A 23,386-nucleotide genomic window follows, 5' to 3' on the forward strand; every position below is an offset into this window, starting at 1 on the left:
GGCTTAGGATTTTTTAACTCTATTCAAAGTCTGCAGTATCAAAAGTGCACTCGAACAATCTAGGACCTTATTGATGCTGTGGAAACCTCGTTTTATGAATTGCCCGTGGACACGGTGTCAAAAACTTTCATTACACTTCAAAAGGTGATGGAGAAATGCATCGAAATACACGGTAGCAATGATTATAAGCTCCCTCACATGAAGAAGGATGCGTTGATAGCGGACTTCACGACCTTCAACGTTGAGTGTGATGCGTATAACTACGAGAGTGCCTTAATCCATTTGAACTTTCGACTTGGGGAAGAGGCTTCCATGGAAGCACTTCTGAATTCTGAAGAACAAGATCTTTTGGCAATTGAATAAAATTACATTATATTTTTGGCCACTTTTATTCGTTTCTGGAGTGACATACAAATAATAGGTTGTTTTGGGTTGGAGCCCCATAATTTAATCAAGTCAAAAAAGAAGGCCGCAACTATTTCGGACCAGAGTAGTATAAACATGCATTAGGTGCTGAAACTTCATTTCATACCTGGTGGAGTTGTATCATTTTCTAACAAAATAAAATCCCTCACAGACTTGACCTAGGAGGTATTCCCTCGATCCAAAGGTATATTTGAATTCAGGAGTTTAACGTGCAGTCTGAGAGGGGTTATATGTTATGGGAGTCACAACTCTTGCATTCCTTCCGCCCTGACTGACACTATCTCTATATCGTTTCAATGCATCCAGATATTTCGAGCCGCATTATTATAGATAGTCCAAGGTAATTTGTTAAAGGAGCGGCTGGCTAGCCCCAGGGGCAGGGAAAATAGCATTTATATTTATTTCAGTACTTCGAAGTAAAAGAAATGGTAATTACGCTTATTTGTGACACGCAACGAGGAGAAAATATTGTGAATTCGATATAAACTTCCAAAATTCGCGTGATTGGTCTAATCAATATGGAATCACGCTAGAGTTTTGATTAGTTGAATATCCTTGCCTTTTCTGTAAGATCCAATCAAATCCATTCTAAATTGGATTAGCCAATAGCGTCGATTCGGGATTTGATTCGAAGGGGTCTGGATATTAGTACCGAATCCACATTCTTACGTAATATTTTTTCGTACTCTACACATCACAGGATAAAAAATTGTTCCAGCCAGTCCAAAAAATGAATATTTATTGACAGTGAGTAATTCAACAATAACCCATGAATACTTTATCGTATCCGGATGTAATAATTCCCTCACTTGAAACAGTATTTCGGGCCAAAACAACAGTGGAACTGTTTTAATGAGGGAATTATTCCTAGTAGTATGTTTCGTCCAGGTGAGAGCTTCTATCACCCAGAACTTCAAGTTTAGTGGTAGGTACTGTAATCAGAAATGGCGTATTTTTAATCACTTTAGTCCAGGTCATAAAATCTCTCACTGGGGATAAGCCAATTAAACGTCAGTATTGTGGACTCTGATTGGTGTATTTCTTGTTTACTGTTAATCCAATATCGAAAATGTTTTGGCTAATATATTGTTGTACGTTCCTCCTTTTATGAGATCTTATTGGCTTTGGCCCGGTGAGAGATTCTATCACGCAGAAAATGCTCCCGACCATTTGGGCTAAGAGTGTTTTTCATCTAAATCCAGAAATTATATTTCTTCATCCACGGTAGTCATCCATAAACCTGGATGACTAGAGTGGTGATCAATCTATTCCTCTTGTCGCTTTACCCTAATACAATGGCCTATCATTATCCAAATCAGGTAAGTGACCTGATATAATGTTGGTGGATGACGTCTGGTACAGTAAGATCGCTGGTAACGGTATATTCAGTTTTACTGTTAATGCTGTCCATCTCTAGTCCAAGTGCTTCGGACGGAGGCATACTGGGAAGTACAGAATGCAACGCCCGCCGAAGATATTAGTGTGTCACACAACAAATTATCTAATCAAAATGAAACCCCAAAATACCTCGCGTTAATTGGTGGAATTATAATACTTCGCGCCCGCGCACTCTTCATATTAAAATATCCGTTTGTGGTGTCAAAATCCACACATCACCGCACACAACCAAACATGCACCGGCGTACGCAATATCTGATTTCAACCAAGCTCGAAGCAATCGGTCTCCTCGAGTCTATGTCCTGTCGCGAGGTGGCGAGAGGACTGAAAGTCCCTCTGCTCACCGTTCGCATCTGGCTGGCCCAGCGCTTCGAGCTACTGGCGTACTACGGCAACAAGAAAAACAAAAAGCTCGAGCCAGGTGGCCGCTACGAAGAATTCCCTGACCCTCCAGGTTTAGTTGAATTCATAACTCATGTTCGCGATAATGAAAGTGCTTTGACCACCACGCACATGATTGCGTGGTTTAAAGTGAACCAAAAGGAGTGGTTGCTCAACTACTTTGCTATAAAAAGCTGAATGCTGCCTATAACTCACTGCTCAAGCTACTGCAGCGATTTTGCAAGCGCCACGGATTCTCGTGTCAACGTCCCGCGAAGAACAAGCTCAAGCAAACCGTGCTGGCGGAGGTTGCTGCGGAATTCGCCGGTGATTTCATCACGAGTATGCCTCCTACTCCAAGGACTGCGTGTTCAACGTGGATGAGACCGGCATGTACTACGACTTACCTCCCAGCTACATCTGGGCAGTTCGTGGCGGAAGCTCCAAGATCTCCGCTGGTGAGAAACACTTGATGCGTTTGACCGCTGTGCGGGCTGACAGAACGAAACTACCGCTGATGTTCATCATGCGTGGCACACCTGGTGGTCGGATCGAGTCCTCGGAGTTCCCCACTTTTCGAAGCGAACACTACTACGCTGTTCAAACCAAGGCCTGGATGGATGGACTTGTTTGGGCTCAGTACCTGCGGGAGGTGCTGGGGGGGAGCATCGAAGAGCCATCTGTTGTTCTCATGGACAACTTCGAGTGCCACGTCTCTGCGGCATCGTACAAGATCATGTACGAGGAATTGGGTACGCACCTTCGTCCTCTGCCCCCCAACTCCACGTCCGTGTGCCAGCCGCTCGACGTGGGAGTCATGGCGCCTTTCAAGCGCAACCTCCGCAACTTGTGGCTCCTGGAGGAGCAGATCATTGGCGACGACGAAGATCCGTACTCACTCACCGCTCAGCAAAAACGCATGGCCATGGTGCAGCGTGCCATCTCTGCGTGGGATATGGTCTCTGAAGACGTGGTTCGTCGAAGCTTCGAGAAGGTCATTCCAACACCTGAAAATTATGCAAAACAATAAAATTATTCGTTGTGTTTATTTATTGTATGCGAATATTAGGATATTTTCAAAGCGAATATTTTTTTTTTAAAGTTCACCGCGCCCGGGAATCGAACCCGGGGCTAACACAAGACACCCAACACGGTTTACTATTTGAGCTGTCGCGCCGAACGCTTACGCTTACTCCTTGACTACAGTACCAGTCGAAGTTCATGTTACAATATTAGGGAGATTTCACAATTCAATCCGTGTTCGTGTCCGTGCATTTTTTTGCACGGACACGAACACGGATTAACTGTAAATTTAGACGATTTCGCTGTATAAATAGATTTCTGCGGCCGGAATAAACATAAGAAATCAACTACTTTGCAATAATCCTGTCTCGGGAAGAACATGTTATGGTTGTCAAGCATAAACGCTTCGCGAGGCCTGCGTGTCGTCGTAGACTTCTGCTCGTACTCGTAGCGTCGATTAAACGACCTCTTGTTCCCGACGTCCGCTTCAACTTGGATTCCTACAACGATGCTGACCTCAAACTGAAGTTTCGCTTCGGCTCCGACGAGATCCGCCTGCTCGTCAACCTTCTGGGTATTCCAAGTGTGGTCATTACTGAGATGCGCGACCGTGTCCATGCTGTTGAAGCCATATGCATCTTGCTTCACCGGCTCTGCTACCCCAAACGCTACTGTGACATGATGGCCCTCTTCGGCCGCTCACGGGAATCGATTTGTCGACAGCATTGTCAACTTGCTTTACGACAAGTGGAAACGCACCATCTACTTTGCAATTGACACCGTCGAGACACGGCTCCAGCTCTACGCCAATGCCATCGCTAACAAAGGTTCGCCTGTGGCGTGCCTCTTTGGTTTCATCGACGGGAGCAAATTCGAAACCTGCCGCATCACTCAGACCAGTGCATCTGCCTTTCCCGACATGCAGCGCTACGTATACAGTGTCCACAAACGGCGCCACTGCTTGAATTTCCAAGCCATAACTGCACCGGATAACTTGTGCATCCACTTCTGGGGCCCGCTCGAGGGTGCGCGACACGACACGACGTTGCTTCGTGAGAGTAAGCTGCTGGATTACGTGACGGAGCGCTCCTACATTTTCAACAACTACTTCATTTACGGCGATCCTGCTTATGGTGTTCTGCGCTGGATTTTTTCGGGGTACAAAGGCAATACGATTACCCAACAAGAAAGCGCGTTCAAAAGCACCATGAGTACTGTGCGTCAGTCTATGGAGTGGTGGTTTTCAAGGTTGAAAACACTGTGGTCGTTCGTGACATTCAAGATGTAGCAAAAAAATTATGCTGCAAAGTGTTGGGAAAGTCATCTCGATAGCAATGTTTCTGACCAAATTCCCACTTTTGCATTAACGGTGGAAACCAAATTAGTTCGTTCTTTGGGATGAAGCCTCCCTCAATTCAGGAATATCTAACTACATAATTGATCAATACATTTTCATTTTCATGTGTTATCTATCCATCTACCGAAAAGAATTTGGACATACATAATACTCATTTCACTACTTTGTAGCTCAAAAATATTATGTAGTATGTACTAGTAGTATAAAAATAATTTACTACTTACAATTAGTAAGTGAGCACTACAAACACATACTAGTACAGTACATGTGTACTAGTACTATGTATTCCAAAATATTAATTCCAGCACAACTAGCTCTCGCGTAAATTAATTAACCTATGCGATTGTTTACCGCCGCAAGTTCGAGTGCTAAAATCTCGGACATTTGGTTGCGCGTCTCTTCGCGCTGCTTGCGGTCGTTCTCCCGTGCCTCACACCGTTCGTCGCGATCAAGGCGCTTTTCTTCAATCTCTTGCTCCATTTTTGCCTTCTTAAATGCCAACCGTTCCCGCTTCAATTGGACCTCGTCTTGGTGGAGGTCGACAAGCATCTTTTTCTTCGAAGGGGTTGTAGATGCCTCGTCTCGCTCGTCATCTTGAACTTTCGCTCGTTTCATGGGGCACGTTCGCATGGTCTCATCTCGAATGTGCCGTGCTGCCTCTTCGGACCACGCCTCTTCTTTCTGATCAGCCGCGTTTGCTTGTTGCTTGCCCTTCTTTTTTGCCACGTTGTCCTTTCGAAAGGCAACCAACTCGTCGAGAAGAATATGCATTTCGTTGTGTTCTTGATCGACACCGCATAAATACACGGACTCCTTCTGGAACTTTTCGTGGTTGTCGAAAGCAGGTGGAACCTGTGCGATGTTTTCTTATCGTCGACTTCGCATTCCTGGCGAGAGAAGCCAGGGGTTTAGCAAATTGCACCCAAGCACCTCCCAATACTTCATGACTCGATCTTGGAGGAATGGTCGCTCGTTGTTAGCCTGTATCAACAGCGCCAAGTCATCCTCACTTGTCAACCTGGTCATGGTGCACGAAACCACAGAATGGAACCCCTCCTGTTCGGATAACCACTATATCTTGTGATTATCCGAATCCGTGATAGCTGCTCTTTTCACGGATTCCTCAATAAAGTTTCATGAGTTTCCGTGATTGTACTAATTATGGAGGGTAATTATTACGGAAACACTAACGTAGGGCACCGGTCATCGGCATTTTTCGACCTTTTTTGCTCGTCGATTTCTCGGTGACGACAACGCATATTGAGATGGCCCATACATCAAAACAACAGCAAGATTATGTTCATTCATTGATATTCAAAGAATATCAATTTAAATAGGGAGCACAAACGGTATGAATTTTCAAAGTAAGCCTTGCTGCATAGGGCACCGGTCATCGGCACACATTTAGACTTACGTAATGTATTGAATTTCCCCAACTGCTGGTATGTGGAATTCTGTCAAAATATCAAATTTCAAAGTATTATGTGCTTGGGAGAGGTATGAACTATTACAGTTTCTTTGTGTGCTACCACAAACGAAAAAAGTCATACGTTCAGTGGGGATCGAACCCTTGGCCAATTCATTGACCGGTACTGCAATTTTTGCTTCAGGTCAATTGGACATCGTCGGAGTACGGAACATTATTATGGGCCCACCATTAGATGTACTTTTGAGGTTGGGTATTTGCATCAGTTGATGTAGTCATGTCTTTGACACGCTATAAGGACGATAATTCTCCTTGGTGATGACGCCACACTCAGAATCCACTTTTTTACTACTACTACACTATAATACGAAGCAATTGCTTGGATGTATATTATATTAATGTATATCACATTTTGACTAACATTGTTAAAGCAAACACTGAAACAAAATCAATTCCCATTGGTTAATGCAAACACTGAAACAAAATCAATTCCCATTGGTTAACAATACAATTAAACCACTACGATTTCAAGTGCCCCAGGGCTAGGAATCATCCGCTGCTTCTTTGCTCTTTTCTTCGATTTCGTGTCCTCAGCTTGAGCTTGAAGGAGCTCATGATAGTCGGCTGTGATAAACATGCCACTCACCGACAACGTCTTTCGCACTGGACCCCTCTTGCTGCGTTTGGGAGGTAGGAGTAGTACAGACTTGCGAATAGTGGCAGCACGTTCGAGCCAAGTTTCTTCAACTTGTTCTACACGCTCCGATGGTGGTTGGAACAGAGACAACCGGTACATCATGGCATCCAACGATGGAGGAAACAACCCAGTCGAGGCAAATCCGTTCACGATGGTAGACATATTTGTGGAATTGGCCCACACTTCGCAGGTGATGGAGACTGCCTTCTGCTTGGTGACGTTGCTTCCAATGTCATTCCACATGTAGTCAGCGATTTGAGATCGGATGGCAATCTTAAAGGGGCGAAAAACGGACACATCCAGCGGCTGGAAGAGGTGGGTCCAATTTGCAGGCAAAAACTGCAGAAGGATTTTCAGACGCTTCGCCTCCTCCACAATGTGGACCGAGTAATGCTATGAGCACCCATCGACAATCAACAAGATGGGACGCGCCACGTCACTGGGCACCGAGTCATTCAGCATGGTTAGCCACTTGCGGCAAATGAAGGAATTCGTCCAACCTTTCATCGATGTTGTGACCACTGCACCGGGAATTGTCAGGTTGTCACACACTGTCATCAACACGCGTTCGCCAGGCAACACAAACAGTGGAGGGATCTTGAGCCCATCGGCACCAACACAAGCAACGATAGTGATGTGACATGACATCGTCGGCTCAGTCACGAATACTGATTTGGACATCTGATGCGCGACAGCCACGCTGGGGGCTTGACTGGGTGAGAAACTTGTCTTATCCATATTGAAAATGCATCGAGGATCCAAATTGACGCATGACAATGAGTGGGCAAGCTGGTGGAAAAAGTCCACAACCTTGTCCGGCGTGATGGCACTTCGAGCTGCAGATAGAGTCTGTGCCTTCTTTCGTTTCAGCTCCGGATGACGCGCCATGAACCAATGGTACCAGCCACGCGTTAAAGGTTGAGCTGATCCGTGGATAACCTCAAGAATGACAGTCGCCTTCTGGATGATTCCTTTGCGCCCGACGGCACGACAATCTGTTTCCATGCCGAGGATCCAGGTCACCAAGTCGTCCTCGTACGACATGGGGAGAGATGGAGGTGGCCCCGTGCACAAGGGTGTCACGGTGGCTTCCATTGCCTTGGATCGATGCACATGAGTATGGAGTGTACGAAGAGGTACTCCATGACGCATTGCAATGTTTGCAACAGTATCCACCCGTTTCAGCACGTCGTCGATGGCTTTTGACATGTCGTCGGCTGAGTATGCCGTTTTCGGCGCCATGCCAAATTCAAAAGTTGACATACCTCTCATGTTTAATATATTTTCCCTCCTATTAGCTATCACGGACTCTATTTCATGGAGGATTTTAATTTGGCCAATAAGAGTAACTCTGCATTTCTATTGGCTTACAAAAATGCCGATGACTGGTGTTTCATGCTGATGAAAAATATTTGCTATGCAACTCTGCGCGAGTTCCCACGCAGTTCTCTGCACGTCCAACAACTACCACCCGTAGGCGATTACAACGGTGATCTCACATATACATTGTAGATTTTGTGTGCGTCGCACACGGAAACCAACATATTTCAACGCAGACATCGTTTCCTTAGCATATCCTCACGAATGTACTGTACAATGCTACATATTTTCATATCCATCAACCCTATTCCCACAACAAGCACTTCTTGGACGGGTTCAAGGTCGAGTCGATGGGACATTTAAACACACGGGCAAACTCAGCGTTATTTTGCAACGCCCCCGTCACACGGAACCGACCGGGCGGGTAATTCCTGCTCAAAGACGCGCGGAGGGAAGAATCCTTGTTTTTGACGCACCAGAGTTGGGCGAACGACAAGTAGAACAACTTGTCGCCAGCTTCTTCCGTGTACTGCGACGGGAACTTCTTCAAGTACTCGTGGTACGCACGGAAACTGGTCTTGAGCCCCCCGTTGTCGGCAATGGTTTCACTCAAAGTCCGGTGGCCGCTGACGTTGCCCAACACAGCGCCAGTTAGGTCGCTCTGGACGACAAAATTGCCGTACTGATCGCTTATGCACTGGGCCTTCGTCTTGAACGCAATGTCGGTGGCGTTCGACCACCACGGGTTCAAATTGCCGTCACCATCGTAGTTACGGTAGCGGTTGTCGAACCCGTGGGTAATTTCGTGTCCGATAACCATCCCGATGCCACCAAAGTTCTGGGCAGCATCGTATTTGAGATCAAAGTACGGGGCTTGAAAAATGCTGGCCGTGAACAAAATTTTGTTCTCGCGATGCTTGTACCGCGCGTCCACAATTTGGGGAGGACTGCTGAACTTGCGCTTGTTCACGGGTTGGCCGTTCAGCTTCAAGTTGGTGTCGATATTCACCTGAGACACCTTCCAGCGGTTCTTCAAATACGTCTTCGAGTCCAACGTCAGAGTGGGGTAAAGCTGCGGATTCTCCGGGCCACCCAATAAATGCACATACTTGGACAGCTTCGTTTGCGCGTTGGTGCGGGTCGAGTTGTCCAACCAGTCGGCGGTGGCAATGCCAGTGGAGAAGGACGACTTCAAGGCCTTGACTAGTTCGTCGGCCGTCTTGGCCGTGCCAGCCGACCACACCGTGTCTTGGAAGTCCTGGCCCAGCAGCTCGCCTAAGACGTCGTCCACCTCTTTGGCGCAAAACTGTTCACGAGTAGGCTCCTCCCCTTGTTGCAAATACTTGCCAAAGAAGTTCCAGTTCGCCGTGCGGAACTCAGGCGTCAGGTGCTTGGACGAGGCGTGGATGAGCTTGTACTCCACAATCGTGCGGAGGTCGTCCAACGCCGTGTTCTTTAACAACTCTTCCGTCTTGTCAAAGTAGTTCAAGTCGAGAAACCCCACCCAGTCGTTCGATCCACCGCACTGGTCCTGGACGTTGAAGCCATTGGCCTTGAGCCACGAGCCGATAAGCAGCGGGTACTTCTCATCCAGTTCGCAGTACGTCAACACAGCGTACGGAGGCCCATTGGCTTTCGTGTATTTGACTTTTTTGTGGGCGAAACCCGCCAGAGTTTGCTCGAAACGGATGATCACCAGCACGGCAGCCGCCGCTTGATCGGCAGTGTAGCCAGCTAGCTGCAGCACCGACTCAATGTACTCTCCGTAGAAGTCTTTGAACGCATACCAATAAAAAGGAGTGATGTAGTCCTCTCGATTCAGCGGCAGGAGGGCTCGTGAACCGAAGAGGGCGTTATTGGTTGCGTTGGCGGGATCACGTCTGGCGCTGATGTCCACGAAGCCAGGGATGCCGTTCTTGCCCAATTCACCAGCCACAACGAGGAGGTCCAACGTGGTGTTGGCTGACCGAATGGCTTTGATCGAGTCGTCCAAAGGAGACACGCCGAGCGACGAGAGCGTAGCCGTGTCCAAGCAGGAGTTGTAAAAAGCTCCAATCTTGGTCGAGTTGTCAGACAAAATCTGCTGCAACACGGCTTCATTTTGGATAGAGATCTTGGTGGGCGCCGTATCGATTAAGTCTCTGCCCGGGGGGATCACAGCATCCTTCAACCACGCACCACACGCATATTGGTAAAAGTCTTCGCAGGGGTTTGCGGAATAGTCGATGAGCTTGGTCACAGACTCGGGGAGTTCGGTAATGGAGCCAGCTGTAGCGGCAGTGGCCAACGCACTGACGAATATCAGGGCTTTGACCATGGTAGAGCGAAAACGAAAATGAAGTTGGCCAAAAATGTCAACCATTGAAGTGAAGACCAGGCACCAGATTCCCATACTACGCTACTCACTGTGGTTGCTTTACTCTTGAATAATTCCCTCATTAAAACAGTTCCACTGTTGTTGTGACCCGAAATAGTGTTTCAATGAGGGTATTATCCCATCCGGACACACCTTTTCGCCCATAGCCCTGTAACCTGGGACTCCGACCTACCCCCGGTGAGTTCATACGACTGAATCGCAAGTGGTTACAGCAGCTATCGCTACTGTAACCACTGAGATGCACTTAGCCCCTAGTAAGTGGTGAGGTGGTCCGAGCATACAAAGTTCACACTATAATGCAGTGTTTCCGGAGAAAAACAACAGTGGAACTGTTTTAATGACGGAATTGTACTGTAATACGTAGTACGTTTACTATTCGATACCACCGGAAACTTCTTATCACACAGGATTCAATTTGCTGCCAGTCAAAATCATTGACCAAGGTGCATCCTCGATGAGAAATTGAAGTCGAACATGCGGAATAGAGTACTCGTAGACTCAATACTACCGGTAGTTGTGTACTTGCGGTACACTGTCTGGCCGTAATCGTATTTCGACGAGGTTCTTGATTGCTGTCGTTCAATGTGCAAAATGCCAGTGCGTAGTTTCGAAAAGGCGTCGATGTCGATCTATTCCTTGTTGAAATTCCCTCATTGAAACACTATTTCGGGTCAAAACAACAGTGGAACTGTTTTAATGAGGGAATTATTCTTACGTATTAATACTATAATAGTATATTTCGTCTACCCGACCATTAGGGCTACGAGTAATTTTCATCTAAATCCAGAAATTATATTTCTTCATCCACGGTAGTCAGTCATCCATAAACCTGGATGATAGAGTGGTGATCTATCTATTCCTCTTGTCGCTTGACTACTAATACAATGACCTATCATTATCCTAATCAGGTATGTGACCTGATAAAATGTTGGTTGGTGGATGACGTCTGATACAGTAAGATCTCTGGTAAACCGGTAGTTAGTTTTAACTGTTAATGCTGTCCACCATGAGTCCAAGGGCTTCGGACGGAGGCATAGATGTGCAAGTCGTTTAACGCAGCCAACAGGATCCCCATACTACGTAGTACGAGCTACTCACTGTGATTGGTTTATTCGATACCAACTTCACATCATAGGGTATCATTGACCAAGCGAGGAAGAATTTTTTTGCCATCCATAGGAGCAAACGACACTGTCTGTGTACCTATCGGATACTCCGGAGTAATGACTTGGCTGAGACATGCCTAGTCGAATGTTAGAGGATATATCAAATCGCCTCTTGGAGTACTATCAATTAGGAATCGAGTGGTGAGGTAAACCAGTCCTGTAGCCAATTAAACGTCAGTATTGTGGACTCTGATTTGTGTATTTCTTGTTTAATCCAATATCGAAATTGTATTACTACGTAGTAGCTAATATATAGTTGTACGTTCCTCCTTTTATGAGTTCTTAATGGATTAGGCCCGGTGAGAGATTCTACCACGCAGAAAATGCTCCTGACCATTTGGGCTATGAGTGTTTTTCATCTAAATCCAGAAATTATATTTCTTCATCCACGGTAGTCATCCATAAACCTGGATGACTAGAGTGGTGATCTATCTATTCCTCTTGTCGCTTTACCCTAACACAATGACCTATCATTATCCTAATCAGGTAAGTGACCTGATATAAAGTTGGTGGATGACGTCTGATACAGTAAGATCGCTGGTATACAGGTAGTTAGTTTTACTGTTAATGCTGTCCACCTCTACAGTAGTCCAAGGGCTTCTGACGGAGGCATAGATGTGCAAGTCGTTTAACGCAGCCAACCGGATTCCCATACTACGTAGTACCACCAGCTACGCTACTCACTTACTTACTGTGATTGGGTTATTCGATACCAACTTCACATCATAATGTTTCTTATGGTACCAGTAAAAATCATTGACCAAGCAAGGAAGAATTTTTGCCATCCATAGGAGCAAACGATACGGTTTGTGTACCTATCGGATACTCCGGAGTAATGACTTGGCTGAGACATGCGTCATCGAATGTTAGAGGATATATCCAATCTCCAAGCTATTGTGTGCAGGCAGAGATCGCCACTTGGAGTGCTATCAATGAGGAATCAAGTGGTGAGGTAAACCAGTAGTAACGTTACTGTACTACAGTAGTAGTACTAGTATGTAGGAAGTCGAGGCTGCAGTCACCACTCAGGACGTTATGATCGCCTCATAGTTTATATCACTACAATTGTTCTAATGAGCACTACCTACGTGGTTTACACCCTCGACAGCACGTGAGCACCACCTATGTTGTCGCTCCAGCCGTGGAACAAACACGATTGACATTAACGAGGCCAATTCAGAAGTAAATTCGAGGTTAAGTTCATTACTATCTGGTCGGCTACATCTTAATTCCTCTTGCATATTGTATTCTAAAGAAAACTGGCTAATGAAAGCACAGTATTCGATGATAATGCAAAAACACCAAATATACGGTGCTGTTGAAGTTGCCTTTCGGCTGGATCGTCATTTCGCAGAAAAGATTTCCCCCAAATGGCTAGTTTTCGGCATGAACCTTCGCCATCTTCTTGACAATGACAGGTGCTTTCGCTGTCTTGCAAAACGCCGCAAACAACGCAGGTACGTCTTCTTGGATGTTTGTGGCTGGTTCCTACGAATTCTCCACAGCTTGGAGGTCACGCCACTTGATAAGCACTTCATACGTCTTCTTCGTCGCTTAGCGAACCGAGACGATGGCTTCAACTTCAAACCTTCGGAGTTATGCACTGCATGAGCGAGGAAGTCTTCGGTTAAATCGAGGCCTTTATCCACGTAGCATGAGCCGTCTAGCATGCGTCATTCGTTCGTCCCTGGTCATAAGGTTTTGGACGTCGTAAAAACAACGGTTGATCACGTCTGTAACCACAGTCGGTTCACATGATTTGGCCCCAAGGTTGAATCGCTGGTGCTGCCAGACGTCTTGGTATAGCACATAATTGCCCACAACTAAATGGGCCATCTGCACCCCTTTCTTCGCGTCGTGCGTCTTTTTGCACACTCGTCCTTATCGCATTGGTGGCTGCCATTTCCTTGTGTATCCCATCTAACGCTTCTTGGGCGTCATGGATATGAGCCCGTTGGGCTGGCTCCACTACAGTTAATGTCGCTGTCTTCAACCGTCCGGGCAACGCGATTGTGTCCATCGGGGACATTGGGGGCGGTTGGACATGGCCGTGATAGGTGCTACACCACCGAGGGATGGTGATAGCAGCTGGTTCTTGATTAGCGCTCGTTCTTGATTAGCATGATCACCAGGTCGATCCCGGGACATTGGGTCGCGGTCATCTGCCATTGACGGAGGCACGCCCGACACAATCGGAGCAGTTGGCGCATTACGACTTCAACGGTGCAAGCCCCATACGAAATTCGTCCTTGGTATGGGGTTTGCGGACAATGTAGAGGGGTACAGGCCCACCGACTGGTCGGGTGCGGTAAGTGAATCCGGCCGACTCGAACTCTTCCACGTGCTTCTGCATGAACTCATGCTGTGGCAGGAAGTAACGTCGGGCCTTGAAGCGCACCGGCTTGGCTTCGTTGGCCAGGTGCAACTTCAGTGGGGACATGCTGACGGGTGGGTCTCGGCCCAAAGTAAGCCGGAACACGTCCACATACTTGGTAAGGAGTTGGTCCAATCCAGTGGCAAACACCAGCCCACGTGGTATGCCCCCCGTGACTGCCATATCTGTCCATCCGGCAATGTCGAAGGCTGACAAGGTGGCGTTGCCGGGTCAGACAATGTCGGCAATGCTGACAGAGGTGGAAGGTCAGCGCGAGAGCATTGTCGCGGCCCAGCTGGCGTTGAAAGAAATGCACAAGTAGATGTCAGTGGAAAATGCTCGCGGCAGTACCACGACAAGAAGGGCGTACGGATGGCCCAGTTCGTTGTGGGGGACTATGTCCTCTACCAGGACGCCTGGGCGTACTTGCTCGGGAAGTTGTGAACCAATTGTTGCGGCCCGGCCGTCGTCACCGAGGTGGACAGAAACTGGGTGTATGACGTCGAGAACCAGCTGACTCATGACGTCCGCCCCATCCACGCCAGCCGCCTAAAGTTCTACGCGGACTGTGACTTGGACGTGATATTCGAGCTGCTCGACCAAGTCACCCACAACTCAGAAGAGTTCGACATAAAGGCCATGGTGGACGCGCGGTGCATTCCCACGACCAAGGTGTGCGAGCTGTTGATCAAGTGGCGCCGACTCCAAGACGTAGAGAACATGTGGGAGCCAGCCGACAACATATTCACCGATGTGCCCGTGATGTTCAAGGCGTTCTGTAAGGCGGCCAATGTTGCGAGGAGTAGAGTCGAGCGAGGCTGATTAAGCCTTGGTAATATGGAAAAGTGATTAGGTGGTTAGTCTAACCTATTTTGAATGAATGGACTCTGTAGTCAGTAGTCGACAGCTCTGAGGGGGCCTTTGACTATAACTTTTGCTACACGAACGCAGTATAAAAAAGTGAAAAGCAAAAATGTAGCGCGGCGAATATGCTAAAAATGTGTCAAGAAAATAGTCCTTTAAACCTTATGTACCCACAGATACGATGCCTTGAATTTCAAAAAACTGTCTAATTTCACCCTATTACCTTATATACTCTGACATATAATACAAAGTGTGACAATACAGGCGAAAAGTTCACCCATTACACACGCACACGGCACTCTGGCTCTGATTCTCGACACCAGCCTCACAAATCGAAATAGAAGATCTTGGGTTACAGAATGCTGTTATACTGTAGTAATGGACAATGCAAAATACCATAAAGGGCTTCCTCTGGATACACTGAAGTATGGAAATAAGAAGAGTGTCGTACAGGATGCTTGCACGGTGTACGGCATTTCTTTCACAAATGAAACGAAGGCTGCATTGTGGTAAAAGCTAAGTGTGCATGTAAGCAAGATTGACATCGAGGTTGTATCCTTGGCACGCGCCGCAGGGCATGAGGTTGTTTACACACCGCCTTACCACAGTGACCTTCAACCAATCGAGATTGTTTGGGCCATCGTAAAGTGCCAAGTACAGTGATTTTTACTATGCATATATGCTAATGTTGTGCAGGATGGACGTCAGTACACACAAGACACCACGTTTAAAGACGTCCGCGTGCAGCTCATGAAGGCATTCGAGGACTTGACTCCAAGCAGCATCAAGGGCTGCATACACAAGGCCGACAGGCAACTCAACAAGCTTGCTGCGTACAACAAAGAGCAACACGAAGGCGATGCGAGTGATAGCGACAGCGACTGCAGCGACAACAGCAGCAGCAGTAACGACTCAAGTAGTTCAGAATCAGTGATGTAATAAATTTCATCTCTTTTCATTGGTCGAACGTTAACATGCAGCGGAGGTGTTGGAAATTCAAAAAAACTCTTTGTATTGATATGTTTTGGCAGGCCCCCTCGAATCTGTCGACTACTGTTAGTCTAACTTGTCGATTGAGTGACGAGTCGGTGTCTTCGTGAGGGCGTCGGCGAGTTGGTCGGCTGTACCGACGTGGTGGACGCTCAGGCGGCCGGCTGCGATGACTTGGCGGATCCAGTGATGTCGCACTTCGATGTGCTTGCTGCGTTCGCTTATGGCCGTTGTCTCTACGGTGGCAATGGCGGCAGTGTTGTCACAGTACGTCTTGACTGTCTCTTGTACTGACCCGAGTTCTTGTAGAAGGCCGCACACCCAGAGAAGCTCTTTGGCGAGCTCGACGAGTGCGATGTACTCGGACTCACATGTCGACAGGGCCACAAACTTCTGGCGGGCTGATTTCCACGCGACGGCGCCACCTCCGACAAGGCAGATAAATCCAGTGGTGGAGCGCCGGTAGGGCTTTGAAGCCCAGCTGGTGTCAAAGTACCCAACAAGCACGGGTGGGTGTCGCGTGAACGTGATGCCTTGACTCACACTTCCCTTGATGTATCGCATTAGGCGTTTGGTGCCAACGAGGTAAGGAACGCGCGGGTCGTGCAGATGGCGGGACAGCCGCTGGACGATGTCGGGTCATCAGGTGCATGAGGCTCTCCACCATCGATCGGTAGACTGATTGGTCGACCTTAGGTTGCATGTCATCGAACCAAAGGTCTTCATGCTCGGCCACGGCGGGAGTCATGTGTGGGCACGAGTTGGACAGACCGAACCGCTCGATAATCTTTGTCGCGTGGGCCTCCTGGCTCATACGCATTGACCCGGTGGATGGATCGCGACTGAATCGGATTCCCTAGAGGTAATGTAACTCCCCTTGCCCCTTGAGTTTCAACTTGCATTCCACCTGGTTGATGATGGCGTCGACGGCGCCGGCGGTCTTCGCGACGACCGTGAAAACGTCAATATAGGTACTGATCATTTGGAGCGCCTCACACGTGCCTATGATGAATAGGCACGGGTCGAATTGGCTTGGTGCAAAGCCGAGGGCGGTGAGGGTGGCCAAGCAGTGGTTGTACCATTCGAGAGCAGCTTGCTTCAGGCCTTAGAGTGCCTTGACCAGCAGCAACTTGCGGTGAGTGCCGTCTTCATATCCTGGGACTTGGTTGACGTAGATGGACAGGTCCTTGCGAAGCATGGCTTGAACGAAGGCGGTGTCGGCGTCGGCCTCTTGGGCATGGAAGTCTCGGGCGGTGATCAAAGCCGTCAACACGCGCACAGTCGTCATCTTGACTACAGGTGAGTAGGTTTCATGGTAGTCTACTCCTTCAGCTTGGCTGAAGCCATTGCATACTAGCCGGGCCTTGAAACACACGTACGACGTTGCCTTGAGCGTCCGTCTTCTTGGCGTATGTCCATCGGCAGCCGATGGGTTTGCGTCCTTGAGGTAAGTCGACGACTCACGGAATTGCTTCAGCTCTAGGAGCTATGCTTCGGCCCAATTGGCGTGGTCGACCGACGCCATGGCTTCCTTGTGGCTCTGTGGGACGTTATCGGGACTAGGGAACGCCGCGCACGGGATTTCGAGGCCGTCGAACGCCAATGTGACGGTCTCATGGTCGGGGGGGAGGCAGTCCTTAGTTTCGTCGGGTGTATCATTGGTTTCCTGCGTCGAAACCCATGCCGCGTGGCCTGCGTCTCGTTCGTCGGAGCTACGGTTTCGAGAGCGTGAGGCCGCCACTTCGTCGGCGGCTCTCGCGATCCAAGTCGCGATGTCCTCTGCGGCCGCGGCCTGACGCGCTGGATTGCGGTGGGAGAAACCTTCATCATCGAACCAGCGCAGGACGCGAAGGCTGGAGTGGGGGCGCAGGGAACGGTTATTGCTTGTCTGCTGGTGACGGCTTGGTGGTTAACTTGATCGCTGCGATAGGGATTGGTGAATTTGCTTTGGAGCGAGGGAATGCGGAAGTGGCTTGTTGGAGCTACAGCGGCACTTGACGCTTGTTGGCGCGGGGTGTCCAGGAGGAGGGTCATCCTTGGCGTCTTGACTTGGTGTCGCGGCGTCGCTGCGGGAGTAGTGGAGGGCCTCGTGTGGGCCGACTCATCGGAGGTATCAATTTCATCATCTTCTTCGTCGTCGTCATCGTCGCGGGTGACTACGTAGTCGTCGATCTTGGCCCGTTCGCCGAGAAACTCGGTTTCGTGGAATCTCACATGGAAGCCGGTGACGCTCTTGTTGGCGGCGAGGTCATACAGTTCCAATGCCTTCACGTTCTTGGAGTACCCGAGGAACACGCACTTGGCGGCCTTCGAGGCGAGTTTATCCCTTCTTGATGGGTCTTTGATCATGTTGTAGGCAACACATCCGAAGACCTTCATGTTGCCGAGCTATGGTCGGTGGCCCGTGAATGCTTCGATGGGGGTAGTGGTGGCCGTGGTGGAGTGGACCACGCGGTTCAAGATGAAGACGGCCATGTTGACGGCTTCGGCCCACCAGCGACGGGCGATGCCAGCGTTGGACATCATGGCGAGGGTCATTTCCATGATGGTCCTGTGCGCGCGTTCGGCGACGCTGTTTTGCCAATGGTTGTCGGGTGAGGAACTCTCATGATGAATTCCTCGGCTCTTTAACTGAGTTCACATTCTTGCCACATAAATTTTGCTGAAAACCACAGAACAGACGCCACCTGTCAACTCATGTGGTGAGGTGGAATCTCGAGTGATGCGGCTGTGCATCGAGGTGCTTAAAAAGGGAATTGTATTACATCTGAATTGTTGGCATTCACTGCGTAGCCCGGGGAAATCAATAATCGGATGGTGGCAAGGGATACAGTAAAAGAAAAGTTCATACGATAGGAATGAACGTACTGTACATGTACAGTGACTGTACATGTCCATAACTGTTGTCGGCGAAATAATGGTCCCGCCGAAAGGCAACTTCAACAACACCGTATATTTGGTGTTGTTGAATTTTCCTCGAATACTGTGCTTTGATTGGCCAGTTTCCTTTCGTATACAATTTGCAAGATGAGTTAAGATGTACTAGTAGCCCACCAGATAGAGAGTGAACTTAACCTCTAATTTACTTCTGAATTGACCTTGTTAGTGTCAAGCGTGTTTGTTCCAAGGCTGGAGCGACAACAATAACTCAGGCTGTAGAGTGAATCTGAGGCAGCACAATAGCTCGTTCAACTGGTCAGAGGTAGTTCTGTAATGTAATATATATGTGAAGTGTATGTGTGCCCCGGAAGTGCTCAAAATGAATGGCTCCAAGGGGCCACAAGAATTATGCCGATAACTCAGGCTGTAGGGTGAATATGTGGCAGCACAATGGCTCGTTGCGCTGGCCAGAGGCAGTTCTGTATGTAGTATGTGTGCGGAGGATATGCGTGCCGGAAGTAAGCAAGCTACAGTATATGTGTACCCCGCGAGTAGCTGAATAATTATGGAGAATCAATTACTCTTGGTTGCTTTGTACTTAGTTGCTCGCAGTTTGTGAAACGCCCAGGTAGTATTTTATAATTTGCTACAGCGAAAGTATACAATATTGCAATAGTATGAAGTTCATTTGGGAACGTTGGTTGTACGGTTTTGTACCACAAAAACCCACATGAAACTTAACGTAACTTTTTTAGTAACTGTTAGGTAGTTTTTTACAATTTGCTACTCCAAGAGTATACTAATCTTCAATGTAACGATCGAACTATCCTAAACTTATCGAAACGAGGACAGCATATTTTGGCCAAAAAGCCTTGACACTACTAAGTGTATATTCGAGTGAGCGTTGAGAACAATAAACAGCGTGCTAGAGTGTGCTAGGCAATTTGGCTTGGGTGATATTACAAGTCGAATATTGTGAGGTGAAGGGGGGATGCATAAGGGCTGAGGAGGTGCAGGAGTTGTAGTCGCTAGTATTCTGGCGATCTACATACACTATAAGCTAGTCATGATGTCGTGAATGGTGGCTCTAACCTCGTAGAATGGTGCTTGTGTGCTTTCACATGTCGATAAGACAAGCAGAAGCGTTGTGGAGGGGACATAATGCCGTGGGGGGTTATAAACGATGTAGGGGTTGCAATCGATACAGCTTTAGCGATTTACATGCACTATGAGCTAGACGCGCTTAGTGACTGAATGAAACCTCTACTTTCTGATGTAGATTCACCACGGCTCTTACCCAAATTGCTAGCGTTTACACGAATAACTTGTCGTTGAGCTCCACACACAGCTGTACGTTTTACTTTTAACTTTCACACAAAGTCACATTGCACACACATAACGCATACTAGTACAAAGGAATATCAAAGGGCTACATCAAATTGCTAGCTCAACTGCTGGCATGATTCTGGACTCTCGAATGAGTATTGCCTTACTAGCAGAAATGGATTTGCCCGTCGTTGATGCGAGCAACAACGACGGGCAAATCCTCTACTATACTGTATCAGCTCTTCCCCTTATCATTCTATTAGTTGTGAATAAGGCATCTGCAAAGCAAGGCTAGTTACTTTAGTACTTCGAAGTACTGTACATCAGTCAGGCAATACGAGGCCACGTGCTCCTGTTCAACCCTACCCGGTATCATCTTCCAGAAATACTGCGTGTTCATTGAATTAATATTACTAGTACTTGAAGTACTTCAAGTATAATTTATGGCCAACCACACATTTCAATGTCGTCATTCTTCAATTTGCCACCTCATACACACTGCTCAGTGGGTCCGTGGGTATGTAAATAATCGATCCCCTTGCGGATTCAGCCATCCGTTAGTACCGCTAGCAAGGTTCATTCTATATCTAGGCACTACATAAATCACGACTATAGAAGATGTCTTACAGAAGCAGCACGAAGCACGTGGAACTTTGGCGGCTTGTGGCGTAGGCTGGTTGCTGTGGGAGTCTGGTAGCATGCAGTACAGTTCACACGACTGCTCCAGGCCATGAGGCCTGAAGCAATCGTTCGAGGTTTAGTCCCATGTATACGTATAGCTACTCGCAGTAATAATATACACTACATCCTGATTCGCGTCCGCTTCATGCCATCAATCGGTGGGTTGGTCATAGGGCCGTCGATAAGTTTAAGGTATTTCGTGATTTCCTTCATATGTGAGTGAGTTTAATTAACCAATCACATTCAGTCCGGAACGAAACTATAGACGCACCTTATTTTTTTTAGTTTGTCATGAAATTTATAGTTTTATCCAAAACCATCAAAGTCAAAAACCTTCAAATGGTGCTTCCAGGTAATCTACAGAAGGATTTTGCTCAAATATTTGTGGATCCAGATAAAAACCCAAATTTCGAAATTTTGGGTGTAACAAAACTATAGACGCACTGTGTATATTGGCTCATTTATCGATACATTGTCCACGACGAAGGATAACTTGGGCCATTCTAGTTGGCATACCATCTACCAAGTGCGATAGGTACTTTTGATCAATTTCCTCCCATGATTGGAGGATCTGGGCCTTCAATTGGGCCTTGGTGTCAAATTGACGTCCATGTGCATAAACTTTGCGCGCTAGTACCCCCCAAACATTCTCTATCGGGTTCAAATCAGGGCTCATAGCAGGCCAAGTCATCGTAGTCCACGGCATTTCTTCCAACCAGGCCATTGTCGAACGTGAGCGATGAATACTGGCGTTGTCTTGCTGGAAAATCGCTTCCCCATTTGGCGTCAACATTAGTACAAAAAAGCCCTCGACCAAGCTGCATCTATAAATTTATCTCGATGAGAATTGATAAATAACGTTGCTTTTTAATATCCAAATTCACACCGGAAATTCGAATAATTATCCAAGGTTGGCATTAATATTTAATGCTGTCCAGTACTGTACTAAATTACACACCGGAGATTCGAATAATTATCCAAGGTTGAAATTAATATTTACTGCTGTCCAGTACTACTGTAGAAAGTCATAACTGCCACAAGCGCACCCCATTGAACTCGTTTGATAAGGATGACAAAGGAGTGAGTTAGGTGCAGCTGGTCAACCTCCCGATACTTGGTCGACCGAAAACGAGCGGCGCTCTTGGCGTCTGCTAACTACCCTGACGACGACAAGGGCATGTACTACTCTGGACATCGCGATGAATTGCATGATCAGGTACTATATTACCATGCTCAACTGGAAGCCCCAACTACTACATAGTAGTCGTTAGGCGAACAACGTTCCGACGACTTGTCGAATTATTTCGTCCCGACGAATGCTTTTGCATTCAGTCGCCATAGCCGTCATGATACTTGGCGTATTGTTGTTAATCACGACCTTATAGCCATTTTTACAGTTAGTTTGGTAGGCCATCGATCCCAAACTTACGACTCTACTACGTTTAACTCACTAGTACAATTTGTTGAAGGTCTTCACGAGATCGAGGGGTAGAAATTTGTACGCGATCTTTTAGCTAGGATTTACTGTTAGTCCAGTTTAGGGAGCGTCTGGTAACATTTCAAAAATAATATTCCACTTTCTGGCAAAATGGGATAAATAAAAAATGACGTTTTCAAAATGGAGGTAAAAGGTCCATTTAGTAATGTGGCGTTTTGGATTTCCTCAAGGAATAAATAAATCCCATTTGGAAATATTGATTTTAGGTTAAAACGCTTCAAGACATGGTTCAATATTTATCAGATTTATTGAATTTGGCCCCAAAATTGCGTTTTGGGCCAGAATATTGTAATATTTCACGTTGCCAGACGGGTCCTTAATCTCGCCAACATCCAAATATTAATATATTTAGTCGTATTGCATCATACTATTAGCTGAACTAGTAGCAAGTATACAATACCAGATGCAGACTTGTGATTGACTTTCATTTCTCCAATGCATATCTTTTCAACCGTGGCAATGTAATGACGAATTCTTAGCCCAATATATATTATATTTATTTATATATTCAAAGAAATATATTTTTTATTACTCTCGCTACGTTATTCGTCCACGGGCTCAGTCGCGCCCACACTGTGCCGCGCCAGTCGTCTCAACGTATCTTTAAAGTCCTCCTACGAAACAAGTTGTCAGGACGAATACTAATTTATTAAAAAGTCTTCAAAGCCAAAATCAATAGATACTACCTACAGAATAATAATAATAATAAAACACCCTACTCTTCTTAGTTTTCCACACACATTCCAACCAATCCAATCAATCAATACCCCCCAGCCATCATCCATCCACGTCCAAGAACTCATCGCCACATACAGCGATCCTTCAGACCAAATATATATATATATATATATATTGGAGATTCGGTATGAATTTCCGGACCCCGTTCAATCGAATCTCGCCAAGCGAATCCAGCACCAATCTCTCCCATTGGTCAATCCGAAATTACTTGTCGCTGATTGGCTACAATCCATTTTCGAGTTTCTACTGGAAAGGGCCGAAGTGGATAATGGCCAATCAGATGTCTCGGCTCTATTTGAGCTCGATTGAACGAACCATGCAAAATTGGGAAATTTGAAGAAAATCGACAATATATATCTGTGTAATATATCCAAATAGGGTAGTTTTCGTGTGAAGTCGAAGATCAGTATATACAAATATATATATAAGTACCTCGTCGTGGTCGATCTGAAAGACGTCCACGG

General features: G+C 47.0%; 6 protein-coding genes across 6 annotated transcripts; 3 read left to right on the forward strand and 3 right to left on the reverse strand.

Moving 5' to 3' along the window:
• Positions 1 to 2,058: 2,058 nt before the first annotated feature.
• H257_09828 (hypothetical protein) lies at positions 2,059 to 4,516 on the forward strand (the record flags this gene model as incomplete). The annotated part of the gene is made up of 5 exons (XM_009836193.1): positions 2,059 to 2,355; positions 2,400 to 2,513; positions 2,567 to 3,178; positions 3,625 to 3,840; positions 3,977 to 4,516. The coding sequence occupies 5 exons, from the start codon at positions 2,059 to 2,061 to the stop codon at positions 4,514 to 4,516; spliced, it is 1,779 nt and encodes a 592-aa protein (XP_009834495.1).
• A 399-nt stretch (positions 4,517 to 4,915) lies between these two features.
• Positions 4,916 to 5,356, reverse strand: H257_09829 (hypothetical protein; the record flags this gene model as incomplete). Its single annotated transcript, XM_009836194.1, has 1 exon — positions 4,916 to 5,356. The coding sequence occupies one exon, from the start codon at positions 5,354 to 5,356 to the stop codon at positions 4,916 to 4,918; it is 441 nt and encodes a 146-aa protein (XP_009834496.1).
• Positions 5,357 to 8,332: 2,976 nt separating this feature from the next.
• On the reverse strand, positions 8,333 to 10,345 carry H257_09830 (hypothetical protein; the record flags this gene model as incomplete). The annotated part of the gene is made up of 1 exon (XM_009836195.1): positions 8,333 to 10,345. The coding sequence occupies one exon, from the start codon at positions 10,343 to 10,345 to the stop codon at positions 8,333 to 8,335; it is 2,013 nt and encodes a 670-aa protein (XP_009834497.1).
• A 3,325-nt stretch (positions 10,346 to 13,670) lies between these two features.
• Positions 13,671 to 14,128, reverse strand: H257_09831 (hypothetical protein; the record flags this gene model as incomplete). Its single annotated transcript, XM_009836196.1, has 2 exons — positions 13,671 to 13,786; positions 13,864 to 14,128. 2 exons carry the CDS (start codon positions 14,126 to 14,128, stop codon positions 13,671 to 13,673), a joined length of 381 nt encoding a protein of 126 aa, XP_009834498.1.
• A 55-nt stretch (positions 14,129 to 14,183) lies between these two features.
• Positions 14,184 to 15,748, forward strand: H257_09832 (hypothetical protein; the record flags this gene model as incomplete). The annotated part of the gene is made up of 4 exons (XM_009836197.1): positions 14,184 to 14,211; positions 14,268 to 14,382; positions 14,431 to 14,737; positions 15,506 to 15,748. The coding sequence occupies 4 exons, from the start codon at positions 14,184 to 14,186 to the stop codon at positions 15,746 to 15,748; spliced, it is 693 nt and encodes a 230-aa protein (XP_009834499.1).
• A 128-nt stretch (positions 15,749 to 15,876) lies between these two features.
• H257_09833 (hypothetical protein) lies at positions 15,877 to 18,456 on the forward strand. Its single transcript, XM_009836198.1, has 10 exons — positions 15,877 to 16,308; positions 16,367 to 16,445; positions 16,496 to 16,661; positions 16,815 to 16,934; positions 16,983 to 17,098; positions 17,157 to 17,174; positions 17,277 to 17,675; positions 17,730 to 17,909; positions 17,964 to 18,113; positions 18,156 to 18,456. The coding sequence occupies exons 8-10, from the start codon at positions 17,760 to 17,762 to the stop codon at positions 18,408 to 18,410; spliced, it is 555 nt and encodes a 184-aa protein (XP_009834500.1). The 5' UTR covers positions 15,877 to 16,308; positions 16,367 to 16,445; positions 16,496 to 16,661; positions 16,815 to 16,934; positions 16,983 to 17,098; positions 17,157 to 17,174; positions 17,277 to 17,675; positions 17,730 to 17,759; the 3' UTR covers positions 18,411 to 18,456.
• Positions 18,457 to 23,386: the final 4,930 nt, after the last annotated feature.

This window comes from Aphanomyces astaci, assembly GCF_000520075.1.
Source record: "Aphanomyces astaci strain APO3 unplaced genomic scaffold supercont1.25, whole genome shotgun sequence".
Classification (NCBI taxonomy): Eukaryota; Oomycota; class Saprolegniomycetes; order Saprolegniales; family Verrucalvaceae; genus Aphanomyces; species Aphanomyces astaci.